Raw genomic sequence first — 14,318 nt, 5'->3', positions numbered from 1 at the left:
CTTTTCAAGCACCTAAAGCATACTCCCTCCTGGTTCCACAAGAATGAAACTCTGATGCAGGAAGTGTTTTGCATACAAGGATGCTGATGACATCAAAAGGGTTTGTTTGAGAAGACTACCGTCCAATCCTCTCTGTTACCTCCTCCAGGAAAAGCAGAAGGAGGTACTGAGAGCCACAGTGCCCTAGGTGCTCATGGGCCACAGACTTGGCCCAACACAGGTCGGCCTCCACCTCCAAGAACAGCTTCCCAGTCCCTGCTCCACAGCCTGACCCTGGGCCACTTGGGCTCCATGGGGCAGACCACAATCAATCCTCTGTTCAATACATTTTATTGCTAAGGACAAGGTAATGCACCAGTTTTCAAAATAATTTGGTTTATAGAGTTCATACGTAACAAAAAAGGGGAAGTATTATAAATCTGACTCCTGTATACAGAGCAAGGTATGAAGCCCTCCAATATTTGGGCCCAGGCAAACAAATTCAAGAGGAGCAAAAACCTGTTTAACCCCTTCAATGTTGCCCTCTAGTCCCACCCCACCCCCACCCGCAACCAGCCCCACCCCACCCCTGACCAAGGGCATGGCTACACTGCCCTTGGCCTCCAGTGGCCCCAGTTCATCCTAACCCATAGATAGCCCCTGCATAACTGCAATTTTCCCCTGCACAAAAATCATCCACCAGGCTCTGCCTGTTTCCATCATTAAAATTCTCCCTTCAAGGTAGTCCCCACCCACACCCTCTAACACTGCCATAGGGGCTTCAGTGCCTGAAGTCTGTGGGCTCATAGCACGTAACCTCTGAGTTCTACTTCAAGGGTGGACAGAGATGGCAGCCAGCTCCTTAGGATCCCAATACTGCAGCCTTGCCAGCGCTCTCTTGAAGTCGGTCCAGGAAGGGACAGATGGCAACCCACCTCTAGCCATCCCCCAGGGCCCTTAACTCAGCTTGGCTGAGGGCAGAATTTCACATTTTGTTTGCCCTGCAGAGAGGCAAAGAAGAAAGTGAAGCCCAGGGGCTGGCAGAAGCTAGTCCTGCCCAAGCACGCACACGCACACGCACGCGCACACACACACACACACACACACACACACTCATGCACACACAAATACACACATATGTACTTGCATACCCACACACACATTCTCGAGTACACAAACACACAGGCGTACACTTGCACACTCACACACAGGTACACACTTGTACATGTGCACGCTCACACATGCGTACATAAATACAAAAGGGGATTGGGTCAAGCACCAGCACCTCTCTGCCTTGCTGGTGCAGGTGGGCGGTAGGAAGCAAGTCCTAGGCTAAGAAACAGCAATCCCAGCAGGAACAGCTGACCAGTTTGGACTGGGGGCTGATGCAGTCTCAGCATCCCAGTGTCAGCCCTTCAGCTGGGGATGAGCAGCTGCTGCCAAGCGCCCACAACTGGCTTGTCTTTTCACGGCAGAAAGCATCGAGGGTGGAGTGAGAAGGTGATGGGTCGGACATGTCATTCCTTTTCTTTGTACAGCTTTATGTTCTAAGACTTCTGAGTTCCAAGTGTCTGCTGTGCTGTGGAACCCTAGAGAGCTCTCGCCTTGATGGCTGGGAACCTCTTAGATCCTGGAAATATCTACTCCATGATGGCCCGGTACAGTGCTGGCTCGATGTAATCCTCCCGGTACCTCGAGTTGATGACCCGTTGCCTTTTCTTTTCTTGCTTTACTTCCTTCTCCGTGAAAATCTCATTGAACCGCATGTCTGAAGCTACTGACTACAAAGGAAAAGGCAAGCAAATCATCACTTTGTGGCCACACAGAACAATAAACACCAAAGGGGCATGTTTCTGCATGTTCAAGACAGGAGCTCAGGGCACAGAAAGCTCACTCACCAGTCTAGACTTGACTCTCTTGGGAAGCTCTTCATCCAGTGTGTACACATCATCTCTCTTAACCACCAGCTGCGAGCCATCCTCAAACTCCACCTGCCAAGCAAACAAAGGCCCTTTAGCTAGGGTACCAGAGTCCTGCAGGACCTGCACACAGTGGCAGTTTCCGTAGCTAAAGGAAGGCAACACCGTAGTAAGGACTTTCCATGTAAGGACTGACTTCCATGCCTGAAGGCACAATGGCATAGTGGACACCCCAGGGCTCCAGATCTGTGAAGGCTCTGACGGCCAAGTTCTTTCAAGAGCAAAGACAAGCTTCTTGCCCGAGAGGAAACACTAAATTAATGAAGCACCCTCCCACCCTCAAACACCCATTCAAGAACCTTTGGCTACCTGGTACATCTGGATGGGGTGGGAGGCCACAAACTTAGCCCCATAGACTTGACCATCTGTCCATCTGACTTGAACCACTTCGCCTTCAGCAGGAGGACCCAGTTGGAGACAGTCCTGACTCTGAGGAAAGAGCAGAGGAGAGTGAAGAGCAGCTCCACCCAACCACAGCATTAAGTGCCAATGACTCGGGAAGGACTCCAGAAGGACTCCTGCCCACGTGCCACAAGAAAGGTAGCTAGCTCTGGGCTGAAGGCTGCAGTCAGTCAAACAAGGTCTGTCTCATTCTATCTGCCCTAGTCCCAGAGGCCTCTAGGTGAACAAAGAAACAAACAAACAAAAACAAAACCCCCAGACAGGTATATTAACTCAGTCAATGTAGTAACACAGAAGCAGGAGTAGGTTCTCAAATCCACGATCCCTGTGTCCTCTCAACTGAGCTGCTTGCTGAAGCTTCCCTGGGCTCTGCCACGGAGGAATGCTAGGACTTAATTTGAGTGCATTCTAAGACATTTGAGATATTCTAAGACTTTTGAGATAGACAGACATGGTAAGAAAGTAAGGGACTATCTAGCTGAGAGTAGAGGCTCCCAGGAGACCGGAAGAGGAACCAGGTCAAGTTTAGTTTTGGCTAAGCAGTGTGGCCTGCTGTGAAACAGACAAAACCAATGCCTGGAGATGTAGCTCTGGCCTTGGTGCCCAGATCCACAAAAAAAAAATAAGAACAAAACACAAACAAACCACTAGCCTTTTCACCATTTTGATATTTCTGGCAAAATCTATGATGGTATAAAAAACAGGTCATGTATGCAAATCAAAGACCACAAACTTTCCCAGTTTCTACTGAGTCCGTTGCTACTGTGGATGTAAAATTTAAGGGGGTAAAAAAGCTAGGTTTCACAGAGCAGTAATAAAGCAAGAGGGATTTGCCTTGCTATATTTGACTGCTGTATTATGAATGTGAGTATCTGTAAGACACTCGAGGCCACAGGTACTACAATGTGTGAAGGAAAACTTGTGTCTAAGCTGGGACTATAGTTTAGTGGTAGGTCACTTAAGACCCTGGATTCAATCCCCAGCTCCAGTAGGTGGAAAGAAAATCACTGTGACCTTTACAATTGTGTGACTACATGATCTTCTTTAAGAGTATCAGCTTTGGATTGGGCGTGGTGGCATACATCTTTAATCCCAGCATTAGGGATCTTGGAGTTCGAGCCCACCCAGGGCTACAGGGAGCACCAGCTTTATTTGGGGAAGAGAATGAGTGATGAACTCCAGTTACTGGCATGTGTGTACTTGGCAGACACCTTCCTAAAAGCAAGTGAAGAGAGCATCTCACTTCAAGGAAAACAGAAATTATATCTATTGCCAATAACAAAACTCAACTTTTTGTGCAAAAATTAGCATTTCAGAATTAGCATTTCAGAAAAGTGGCCCTCTTAACCTGTGAACACAAAGCTTCTCAGAATTAAACTATGTCTTTATGATGTGTGTGTCTATGTGCTACAGTACATATGTAGAGGGCAGAGGGTGACTTGCAGGATGCAGCAGCTGGGTATCTAACTCTCTCTAACGTGGGACGTGCAGTTTGGCCTCAGGTCTTTGGGCTTAGCAACAAATACCTTTACCCACTAGGCATCTCAGCCCTTCTCAGAATTTAGTCTTCCAGTGAGATGGGTGATGATGTGAATTTGATTTTTAAAAGTGTATTTATAATAAAATTTAACATCATTTGAAAAGACCTCCATAGCCCAGTATGGCAGTGTTTTCTGAAGGACCAGCATACCATATAACAAATCAGGCACAAGACCCACTCTGAGTGTGAGATGGGCGGGCAGACTTCATGTATGTCTCATGTAAGGTTCAGTGGACTTTCAGATTTCACACTGTATATAACTTTTTAAAAACCTGCTACTTGGTTAGGCACAGTGGCACACCTTTGCTGCCAGGAGTTCAAAGCCTTTCTGAGCTGTATGAGACCTTGTTCCAAAAAGCTAAGAGATCAAATTGCCCCAGGAACAAGACCCAGTAACATAGGACTGTAATCTCAACCAGTCAGGAGGCAGGAAGATCAGGAGTTCAAGGCCTGCCTCAGCTACAGATAGATCCTATTTCGTATCTTAAAAACGGGAAAGGACCGGGCAGCTGCTCCACGGACACAGCTAAGGCCCAGTTTCAAAAAGAAATCATTTCATTTCAACTCTTGGAAATGCGCTAAAATGTTCTTCTCAGGGACATTGGGGGGGGGGGGGGGGGGTTGCTCTGTAAATTCCAGGCAGCCAGGGCTACACAGTGAGGCACTGCCTCAAAAAATAAAATCTTACCTCCATTCCAACTGCAATTTGATGTCCGGTTAAGTTTTCTTTCTATATTCTATTTCCTTTTTTTTTTTTTTTTTTTTTTTTTTTTTTTTTTTTGGTCTTGACATAGGCTCACTGTATAGTCAGGACCAGATTTGAACTCTAGAGCCCCTGGCCTTAGTCTCTTATGAGCTGGGTTCATAGGCAAGTACATTAATTGAAACAATATGAATGAAGAATTGACCTAAAAATTTCATAAAACTGGAGAAATATGGTAGTATAGCACACGCACACACAGAGAGAGACACACACGTATATATCAAATAATATTTTAAAAATATTAACTAACCTTAGTTTTAATTTCTAATAGAGTAACTATTGATAGGTAAAATTCACAAATACACAAGCTGTTTGAGAGCTTAAAAATCTCTTAAGAACAAAAAGCACTGTTCTGAGTTAGTGCAACCAACACTTCTCAGATCGTGCACGATAAGAGAACATACCGACCTACAGCATAGCACCAGGTCTGGGTGAGAGCTTACTAGTCCCTGACCGTGCTACTGACATGAACATCCTCATCCTCACAGTAACACTCTGCCTTGTAACTGTAGTGGTTTGAAGGAGGATTCCCCCCCACCCCCAGGCTCCTTGGTCCTTACTTGGTGGAACTGCGTGGGGGAGAATTAGGAGATACAGTCTTGATGCAGAAGGTGTCACTAGGGGAGGGCTCTGAGACTTCAAAAAACTCTTAACTCTGTCTGTGTGTGTGTGTGTGTGTGTGTGTACCTGTGTCGTCATGCCTACACCATCCCCCTATGTCCTACTTGCACATCAAGATGTGAGCTCTCAGCTGTCCCTGCTGCCATGCCTTTGCACCATGGACTCTGAAACCATAAGCCCCAAATTAAGTGCTTTCTTTTATAAGTTGCCATGGTCATACTGTTTTGTCAGAGCAACAGAGAGTAACTAAGACACTAATTAATATGCTTTTGATGATGATGTTGTTAATGTAGTGTGAATGCGTGAAGAATCATTAAGGAAGAAATGCTTTGCCCTTCTATGTTGGGCACATAGGCTAGCACATGAAAAGGAAGGGCACAAGCTGGGGAACCTGAGCTAAGGTCTGAAGAGTGAGCCAGGAAAGCCAGGCTCAGGTCCAGGAGGGGCTCTAGTGTTTCAGGTGTTGATGAAGCTTTTTCGGGTAGTTTCTCTGTAGCTCTAAAGCCCTCACCTGTGAAGAGCCCAAAGCAAACTACACATACATCCCAAGACGGCATGGCAGAAACGAGGGCTGGATCATTCTTTTAAAGAATCACACAGCATTAATGCAATGAAACTGTATCAGCACCAGTTTCCTTCCAGAGTGTGAGCTTGCATCCTGAACTAGATGCTATAAGGAATAATTTGGCCTGAGATATAAGCATATTTCAATAAACTGCAGGAAACACTGACTCCCCTGATCTTCTCGGGGTAGACAAGTACCTCAGCAGGTACACTCTTCCTTGAAAGGGAATCTGGGAATAAAGGTTTCTTTCTGTCTGGAAACTGACAAGGGGCAGGCAAAGAGGCCACATTCATCCAGCTAGCAATACCGAGAAAATGCCCCAGTCCCAAAGTGTTCCCCGAAGCCACTTTCAGACATTACCACTATGTCCTCAGGATAAAGGTTGTCGCTGAAGGAGCCGTCATCAAAGTTGACTTCATAGAAGGTCTCAGTGGTAAGTCTGACCACCTCGCACTGGTAGAATCGGCCATTCTTATGCTTGCTAATGACCTTCTGGCCAGCCGTGATGCTCAACAGGGCTCCTTTAGCGCGCTAGAAGGAAGAGCCTGGGTTAACCTGGATAGCACTGACAGTTCAATAAGCTCCCCTACGGGGCGTGGGAAAAAGTGTGGAAAAAGAAAGACAGAGAAAAATGGAAAGCAGAACAGGCCTTTCAGTCGCCTACATTCCAGCCAGGGCTACGTGTCCTCTATAAACCACTCATCTGAGCTCTGAGCTCCAAGCCAACTAATTCATACATGATACTACTTTTTTCTTTGATTATTTTGTTTTGTTCTGAAATTTGCAGCAATGCCCTACCTCAGTCATGGTATATCCTATCCAAAACTCCATGAACTCACCCCCTTCATGATATCCCTGAAACTAACCAAATAATACATTTTAATGTGTATACCTCAGGTATGTGTCATAGCATCTGGACAGAGACTCAACAGGTAGCTGGTGCCCTGGACCCTAAACCCTGAACATCACTACCCAATCACTACCTCTGCATTAGCTCTAGCCTCAAGAGAAGGGCACAGGAACTCAGGTTTCCTAAGATCCTCTGCTCCAAACAAACTGCCCCACTAACAGGGCCTGGTACTGCTGGTACTCTACCTCACAGGGCCTTGCACTGCTGGTACCCTCCCTCACAGGGCGTGGCACTGCTGGTACCCCACCTCACAGGGCCTTGCAGTGCTGTTACCCCATCTCACAAATTCATTCTAACCCTGTCCTGGATGTGATGGCTCAACTCCAGCCCCTCCCCACACCCCACCGAGACACTGCTCTACTCGTCTCTCCACTATTCTCTGAATACACGTGCTACTTGTGTTCTTACCTCAGGGCCTTTGCACTGCTATTGTCTCTACCCAAGACGTTTCACAACACACTTGCCTGCACCCTGGGTCCCTTGCTCCCAAAGTCTACTTCACTGATCCCAATCCTCACAAGCTACTCTTGCTCATCTCTGACCTGTACTGATTCTACCACTGCACCATTCATGCTCAGACATATTGTGTACTTACTAGTTTCCTGTGGCTCCAACTCGACTATAAGTACCTCACGACTCTAGGTGAGGGGGTGGGTGTCTTGGTAAATTCCTAGCTGAGCCTGGGATGTGGCAGATGCTTAACTAACATTTGAAGAATGAATTATAAAGAAATATTAACAGCATAAATTCCCTCATGGTCCCAGCAGTTTACAAGTATAACACTGAAGATTATTGTAAGTCTGCCATCTTGTTCCATGACCAAACTCGGGTTTTCCAGCTACCAAAGGGGTCTGACATTATCTCAGGCTTTGACTCCAGTACAGCCTGTCCTGAGGTCTCATCCACACCTTCATGAGGAAGCGTGAAGGGGCCCACCTGTTATCTCAGTAACCACACGCTGGGGACAACTGCCTCAGGCTTGAGGTTAGAGCTGACTGCACAGAGAGCTGGAAGCATGAAAGGGCCCCAGACTCAAAATCATGACCTTCCAGTGTGAAACCCAGTACAAAACCATCACCTGCCCTGCCAAAAGGAAGGCCAGCTCTAACAGATGACTTCTCTGTGATCCCAAGTGGCAACATGGAGAGCTCCCTGCTCTGGCCTGGCCCTGTCCTGAGTTCTCTCTAGATGCGCCACACCACACTGTTCACTGTGTGTGGGATCCCACAGCTCATTTTCCAGTGAAGACTGCATTGAACTATCCTGCTGAAAACATCCAAGCTTTGCTCTCAGCATCACCCCAAGCTGCCTAGTGGTTGCTCACAGCAGCTCCTCAGGGGCCAGTGAGGTGGCTCAGCATGGAAAAGTACTTATGGCCTAAGCCTGAATATCTGAGGTCAGTCCTAGGAACTCACATTTAAAATGCCAGCCATGTGTTGGGGAGCACACCTTTAATCCCTGAACTTTGGAGGTAGAGGCAGGCAGATCTCTGTGAGTTAGAGGCCTCCATGGTCTAAGAAAGCCAGGACTACAGAGACCCCGTCTCCAAAACAAAACAGAACAAAAGCCAGTCACTGTGACAGGCACAGTGAAATCACAGCATGCCTGTTTCAAGGTGAGAGGTGTCACCTGGACAATCACCTGGAAGCTAAGTGGCCAGCTAGCCTTGGTGGGGTGCACGGTGCAGCAGATGCAAGAAACCCTACATCAACAAGGCAGAACGAGAGAACTGACTCCCAAAAGCTGTTCTTCTGCCCATGTGCTGCCAATGTATGTGCACAGCTGCACACAGACGACTCAAAATCATGGCCTCCCGGGCATTACCCTCATTCAGAAAGAAGGAAACTTAAATGGCAGGCCAGGGCCTCCTCCCAGGGTGCTGCTCACTTTCTGTGACTACCTGCCAGATTCCCAGAGCCACCCTGAATGTTCGTTCTTATAAGACATAGTCCACTGCTTCTGAAGCTATGATTACACTCTAACTCCCTTCTTCTTCCTTGGAGCCCGCCCAAGCCCCTTCAGGGCTCTACAGGTCATTTCCCACATGTCCTGCACATGTCACCACTGAGAGAACTGTGAACTCCCTCCTATGAGGTAGAAAATGTCCAACTGTCAGAGGTATCAGCTCTCAGCACTTACAGAGCGGCTCTGACGTCCCAGGCCACTTGGTGAGGATGCTCAGGAGACTTAAGCAAGGAAACAGGTAAACCAAAGAACCAAGCCATGGTTAGTGTAGTACCACTGAACTGTGAAGACCAAGGCAAGAAATGGTCAGACTGAGCCACGTGTCTGTTGCTAACTGATTAACATTTCCAACAAGGGTTTGTGCTGATGGAAGAACTTGCCAACGTGCAAAGAAAATGGCCCTGAAACCACTCAAGAGGACTCTATCATGGGGCCCTCTCACCTCCAGATTGGGAATCTTGTGTCGGAAGCACGTGATGAAGACAACAAAGGGCCAGTCGTCAGGTTGCATCATCACCCCAGCAGCCTGGGCACAACTCACGTGGAAGGCGGTGGGGCAGCGGCCATGAGAGCACTGCACACAACAGCCAGCGTTCCGTTTCCTCCGCTTCTTACAAAAGACACACCTCTGCACAGGAGAGAGAGAGAGAGAGAGAGAGAGAGAGAGAGAGAGAGAGAGAGAGAGAGAGAGAGAGAGACAGAGACAGAGAGAGAGACAGAGAGAGAGACAGAGAGAGAAAGAGAGAGAGGGAGAGAAAGAGAGAAGGAGGGAGAGAAAGAGAGAGAGAGCGCACACACGATACCATGGAATGAGCGTCCATCTCTTCTTGTTTCCCCTCTAATATGCACAAAACCAAGCCATCAGAAACTGACCCCCTCCCAATACATGGGAGTGCCCAGGGATTGCTCTACCCCTGTGCCCAATGTAAAGTACCCATGAGGCAACGGTGCAGTAGGGTAGAACGAGCCTGACCAGAGCCGAAATGCACTCAGCTCCCCAGACTCAGTGGGAAGCCATGCAAACCCCAAGCCCACTCTGGCTTACCAGTTTGAAGCGGGGCAGAGGGATTTTGCTCACATCCACTGGACTTCTTTCAGCAATGTTGACAAACCTTGCTTCTAGAATTGCCACAGCACATGAAACATGAACCCATCTGCCAAAAGAGGAAGGCCTCAGTCACCTATTTCTATAGCCCCAGGGGCCTGTTGACAAACCCTCCATCACCCAGCATGACCGCTGTGTCACCCAGGTCCCAGGTCCCAGGAGGAAAAGTGTCATTTACCACCACATGTAGTACCGTGCACACACTGCCCAGGGCCAGTGCAGGATCAACCCATTTATACCACCTCCTTACTCTGACAAATAAGCAGACTCATGGCTGATGGAGTGTGGTAGGTTCAGAAAGGGAATAAATAATCAGAAGCGGTGCTTCAGGCTTTTCTGGCCCAGACAACTTTTAGGAAACAGACATGCCCGAAGTGGAGAAACCCAAGACTGTGGAATGCTGGGATTCCACTGATGGTTTGCACCAAATGCACAAGGCCCTGGGTTCAGCTCCAACTAGGTCCACTCATATGAAAACCTACAGGAACCATGGAATCAAAAGTCTGCACTACTGGTAGGGCTGTTACTGGGGATGGGAGCAGGTCTGGCCTTAGAGGGCAGAACATAGATCAAAGGTTAAAGGGCAAAGGTGAGAGGTTCAAGCACAGCCATTTCCACTTAAATAAAGTGTTACCAGCCAGCCCCTACCTGCCCTGGGAGAATTACAGTGACCACTGGTAATAGCCATGTATCTGTAAAGGAGTGAGGCACAGCCACATAGCCATCCACCACAAGCAGTATGGGGATGCTGCAAGGATGGGAGGCTGGACACTCGTGGGATTTTATTCAGAGGCAGGCTATCCACCGCTGGCTGCTGTCAATCCATGTGTGCAACTCTAATCAGAAGTCCTTATAGACCAAACCCTCAACAGCTTGTGTTTCCTCCTCAGAAAAGGTAGACCCGAGACAGCACAAAGATACAACTCAATGAGAATACGTTGTATAGTAGCTGAGAAACCCAGAAACTTCTATAGATCTAACAATGGGTGGCCTGCCTAAGCTCTCCTCAGTGTCCAACAGTTCCCCCTTGGAGACATTCGCCTGATCTCCAAACAGCAGGTCTAGCCAGGGAGAGTTAAGTCTGTGGGAGTGCTTGGCGTGGTACATATCTGCAATCCAAGTCTGTGGGAGGCTGAGGCAGGAAGATCAACAGGACATTTCAGGAGACCCTGTCTTAAAAGAAAGAAACAAGACCAGAGAGCTAACTCAGTGGTTAAGAGCACTGGCTACTCTTCCAGGGCACCTGGGTTCAATTCCCAGAGCCCACATAGTGCCTTAAAACCACTTGGATCTCCTCTAGTCCCAAGAGGATCCAAAGTCTTCGTCTGGTCTCTGTGGAAACCTGTGCACATGATGCCCAGATATACAATGCAGACAAAACATCCACACATATAAAAATAAATTCATTTTTAAGAAAAGGACTGCTGGGTAGTGGTGCCGCACGCCTTTAATCCCAGCACTTGGGAGGCAAAGGCAGGCAGATTTCCGAGTTAGAGGCCAGCCTGGTCTACAGAGTGATTTCCAGGACAGCCAGGGCTACACAGAGAAACTCTGTCTAGGGGGGGAGGGGGGGAGGGAGGGAACCCCCCCAAAAAAGGGGAAACAGGCAGGTAACTGCAACCAGGTCAATGTCCTCACTGCCAGATCACAAAATGCCTGTGTCATTTTCTCAGGGCCATCCTCTCTCAAAGAAGAACACTATTTACATCTCTGCCTCTGAGAAAAAGTCGAAGCAAGGCAGGCAGTCTAGGGCAGTCTTGCTCATCCTATTCCAGCCTGTACCATGCGCTGCCTGAGTCTTCCCCACTCCCTCAGGACAGCTACTGCCCTCAAAGCAATGCATATGCTTCAGAATGGGTCCTGGGCATCACCCTCTTCCCAGAGAACTCACCTGTCATCGTTGGCTCTCTGCAGGGCCCCTCCACGCAATGAGCATAAACAGCAGTCCTGCCCGGAAAGCAGAAGGAAATCAGTTACCAACAATTCACTACATACAGTCTGCCCTCCTGAGACTTCCTGTGGACAACTAAACTCTGCCAGAAAGCAATGGCAGGTGGGCCTTCAGGTACATGCCCTGTAGTCAGGACTCCCCTGGAAGAGACAAGTCATACTGCATAATTAGAACTACATAATGAATCACTTGAGCCACACCCTGAGACTCCAAACCCAGAGCTGAACTCTTCAAAGGGAGTGATGGCCACTCCCTGATCTGGCCCTACAGCACAAACGCAGCTCTCGGATCCACTCGCTCTGACATCCCGGAGTACCAAATCCTAAGCCAGCTGCTGTGGACATGAATTATGTCCAGCATGGAAAGAGGCTAGCCCCAAAGCCACCCCAGTCTTCTGGAGAGATGGGAAAAGCATGGGGACACTCACTTCCTCCAGGGCATTGGCTGAACATCGAGAGCACATCCATTCTTCAGAAGCCTTTGCAGGGGGGACACCATAGCAGCCTAATGAGAACAGCACAAGAGCAAATGAAACCCAACCCAGGGGCTGGCATTAGATCGTACATGCACAGTACTCTTCCATAGATACCATTCCCAAAGATAGTCAATCACACAGAAATCCCTCAGTTCTGGGCCAGAGTCCTTAGGGCTCAACCATACAGTATGGTCCCAAGACTTAGGAAAGTCAGAAGCTATGGATTCACTGGTACATCTCCCTAGTAAGTATCTAAGGACTAATCTCTAGATACCCACAACCCAGAGACCCCACGTTGACAGGATGCTAGAGCCACAAAGCAACTCATCCACCAGCCACCAACTTCCCAAGAAGACAAAAGCATCCTTTGCAACAGGAGACTGGGAAGGCCATTCAGTAACAACAGCTTCCAGCAAGCAGGAAGTTCCCGTGAGAGCAGGTGAGAGGTACTCACTGGCGTGGACCCGGACACTGCACTTCTTGCAGGACACTAGCATGCTGGTGCCATCCTCCTCTAGGTAAGGGGTGGACAGATTTATGTCTGTGCTGCAGCCAGTTGTGGTAAAGCACATTTCAGGGATCAACGGTTTGGTCCTCTGAGTCTGGGCAGCTGATTCTGAAGCATTCCCACAGCTCTGACTGAAGCTTCCAAATTCCACCTGAGTGAACGGCAGAGAACGAACAGGCACAGGGTAGTGAGCACACAGCTCGGTGAGCACGTAGCTGTGCTTCTAGCCCTCCACCTGCTCCATCAGCAGAAAGCTGGGCCTCTCCCGGGTATGGCTGCAGCTACAGCTCCCTGGTGAACAGCCATTATCCTGAAGCTACTAATTGAAGTTACCTCTAATGACTCAAATTCAATTTCTCACAGCAGCATCAAACAAAGGGCCCTGGGGGACAACTGAGAAAAGGGAGCAAGTAAGAGGCACCTGGGACTTCAGTCTTCCCAAACCAAGTGATAATAAAATGCACCGAGACACCAGCAGCAAGGCACTGACTGTCCCCCAGGTGCTGTGCCACATGGCAGTCCCACTCGGAGACAGCACCCAGAGTCTATACTCCTAATGGACTAGCACTGACTGCCTCTGCCGGGCCACATCAGCAAGTCACCTGAACTGTGGCACTGTCACATGGCTGGGTCCCCACCTGTGATTCCTGGCTTGGGGCCTCTCTAGAAAGAACATTATGTTTCATACTGCCCTTGGCAAACTATAGTCACTACAAATATCCTCTGGCTCTGCCGCTGGATGGCACCATGATCCCCATTCCAAGGACAGAGCCTGGAAGCGTGTCACCCTCTGAGCCTATGCCATTCAAGAAAGTCTGGCCCCCACCTAGGAGATCTGCTGACAGTAACAATCAGGCAGTCACCTCCCTCAAAAACACAGGCACAAACAGTTCTTTGCTTTGCTTCCAATGGATACAAAGCAATAGCTGTTGATCCAGCATGTGGGTCTTGATGCCATCCTTCTGCAAGCATGAGCCTGGGGCCTTGCCAAGCTCGGGGCAGCTGTGCCAGTGAAACCGCCATAGGGAAACTGCTTACCCACTGCCACGCTGCGGAGGACACATCTAAGCCTGAATTGGTTACTCGGTACCTGCTGCTGTGAATTCCTATCTGACCTTCTGGAGCTTGACCCAAAGTGAGCCACGATGTGAGATCATCGGTGGCCCGGCATGGGAAGACTACAGTTGAGCCCAGCCTTCACTGTGTCAGTCTGCCCTCCCACCCCTCTGGGCCCCAGCTGCCTTCTGGTCAGGCAGTATTCACTATGACAATGAGGAGGGGAAAAAGAAAATGGTGTGAGAAGACCTGGCTCCTCACCCAAGGCCGATGTCAAATGGGAAAGAACTGCATTTATGTACCCTAACTGACCAGGACTGCATAGGATCAAGCAGAAAGAACCCCAGTCCAGGAAGATAAGAAGGAACACTATGCTCTGCAAACAGCGAGGTCTGTGTCATAAACAAGGGTCACCAGATCAAAGCATTCTGAAGGGCTATCTGCCTGGCAAAGCCGTACCAGCACTCACAGAACCAGGATGCTAGGGGAAAGGCCCCTA

The 14,318-nt window shown here is 48.8% G+C and overlaps 1 protein-coding gene across 3 annotated transcripts in view; it reads right to left on the bottom strand.

Moving 5' to 3' along the window:
- Nucleotides 1-313: 313 nt before the first annotated feature.
- Nucleotides 314-14,318, bottom strand: part of Kdm4a (lysine demethylase 4A) — a 47,791-nt gene continuing 33,786 nt past the window's right edge. For 2 of the 3 annotated variants that reach the window (XM_034502140.2, XM_034502139.2), the window contains exons 14-22: nucleotides 12,710-12,914; nucleotides 12,208-12,284; nucleotides 11,721-11,776; nucleotides 9,770-9,878; nucleotides 9,167-9,352; nucleotides 6,210-6,380; nucleotides 2,268-2,387; nucleotides 1,878-1,970; nucleotides 1,452-1,760 (exon numbers count right to left, since the gene is read on the bottom strand). In XM_034502140.2, the coding sequence (XP_034358031.1) occupies nucleotides 1,620-1,760; nucleotides 1,878-1,970; nucleotides 2,268-2,387; nucleotides 6,210-6,380; nucleotides 9,167-9,352; nucleotides 9,770-9,878; nucleotides 11,721-11,776; nucleotides 12,208-12,284; nucleotides 12,710-12,914 (1,158 nt within the window). In that variant the 3' untranslated portion in view covers nucleotides 1,452-1,619. Of the gene's footprint in view, nucleotides 1,761-1,877; nucleotides 1,971-2,267; nucleotides 2,388-6,209; nucleotides 6,381-9,166; nucleotides 9,353-9,769; nucleotides 9,879-11,720; nucleotides 11,777-12,207; nucleotides 12,285-12,709; nucleotides 12,915-14,318 lie in introns of all 3 variants that reach the window. The other variant, XM_034502141.2, reaches the window with a different exon arrangement.

This window comes from Arvicanthis niloticus, chromosome 5, assembly GCF_011762505.2.
Source record: "Arvicanthis niloticus isolate mArvNil1 chromosome 5, mArvNil1.pat.X, whole genome shotgun sequence".
NCBI classification, from domain to species: Eukaryota; Metazoa; Chordata; class Mammalia; order Rodentia; family Muridae; genus Arvicanthis; species Arvicanthis niloticus.
This window is presented reverse-complemented; position numbering and strand designations above follow the sequence as displayed.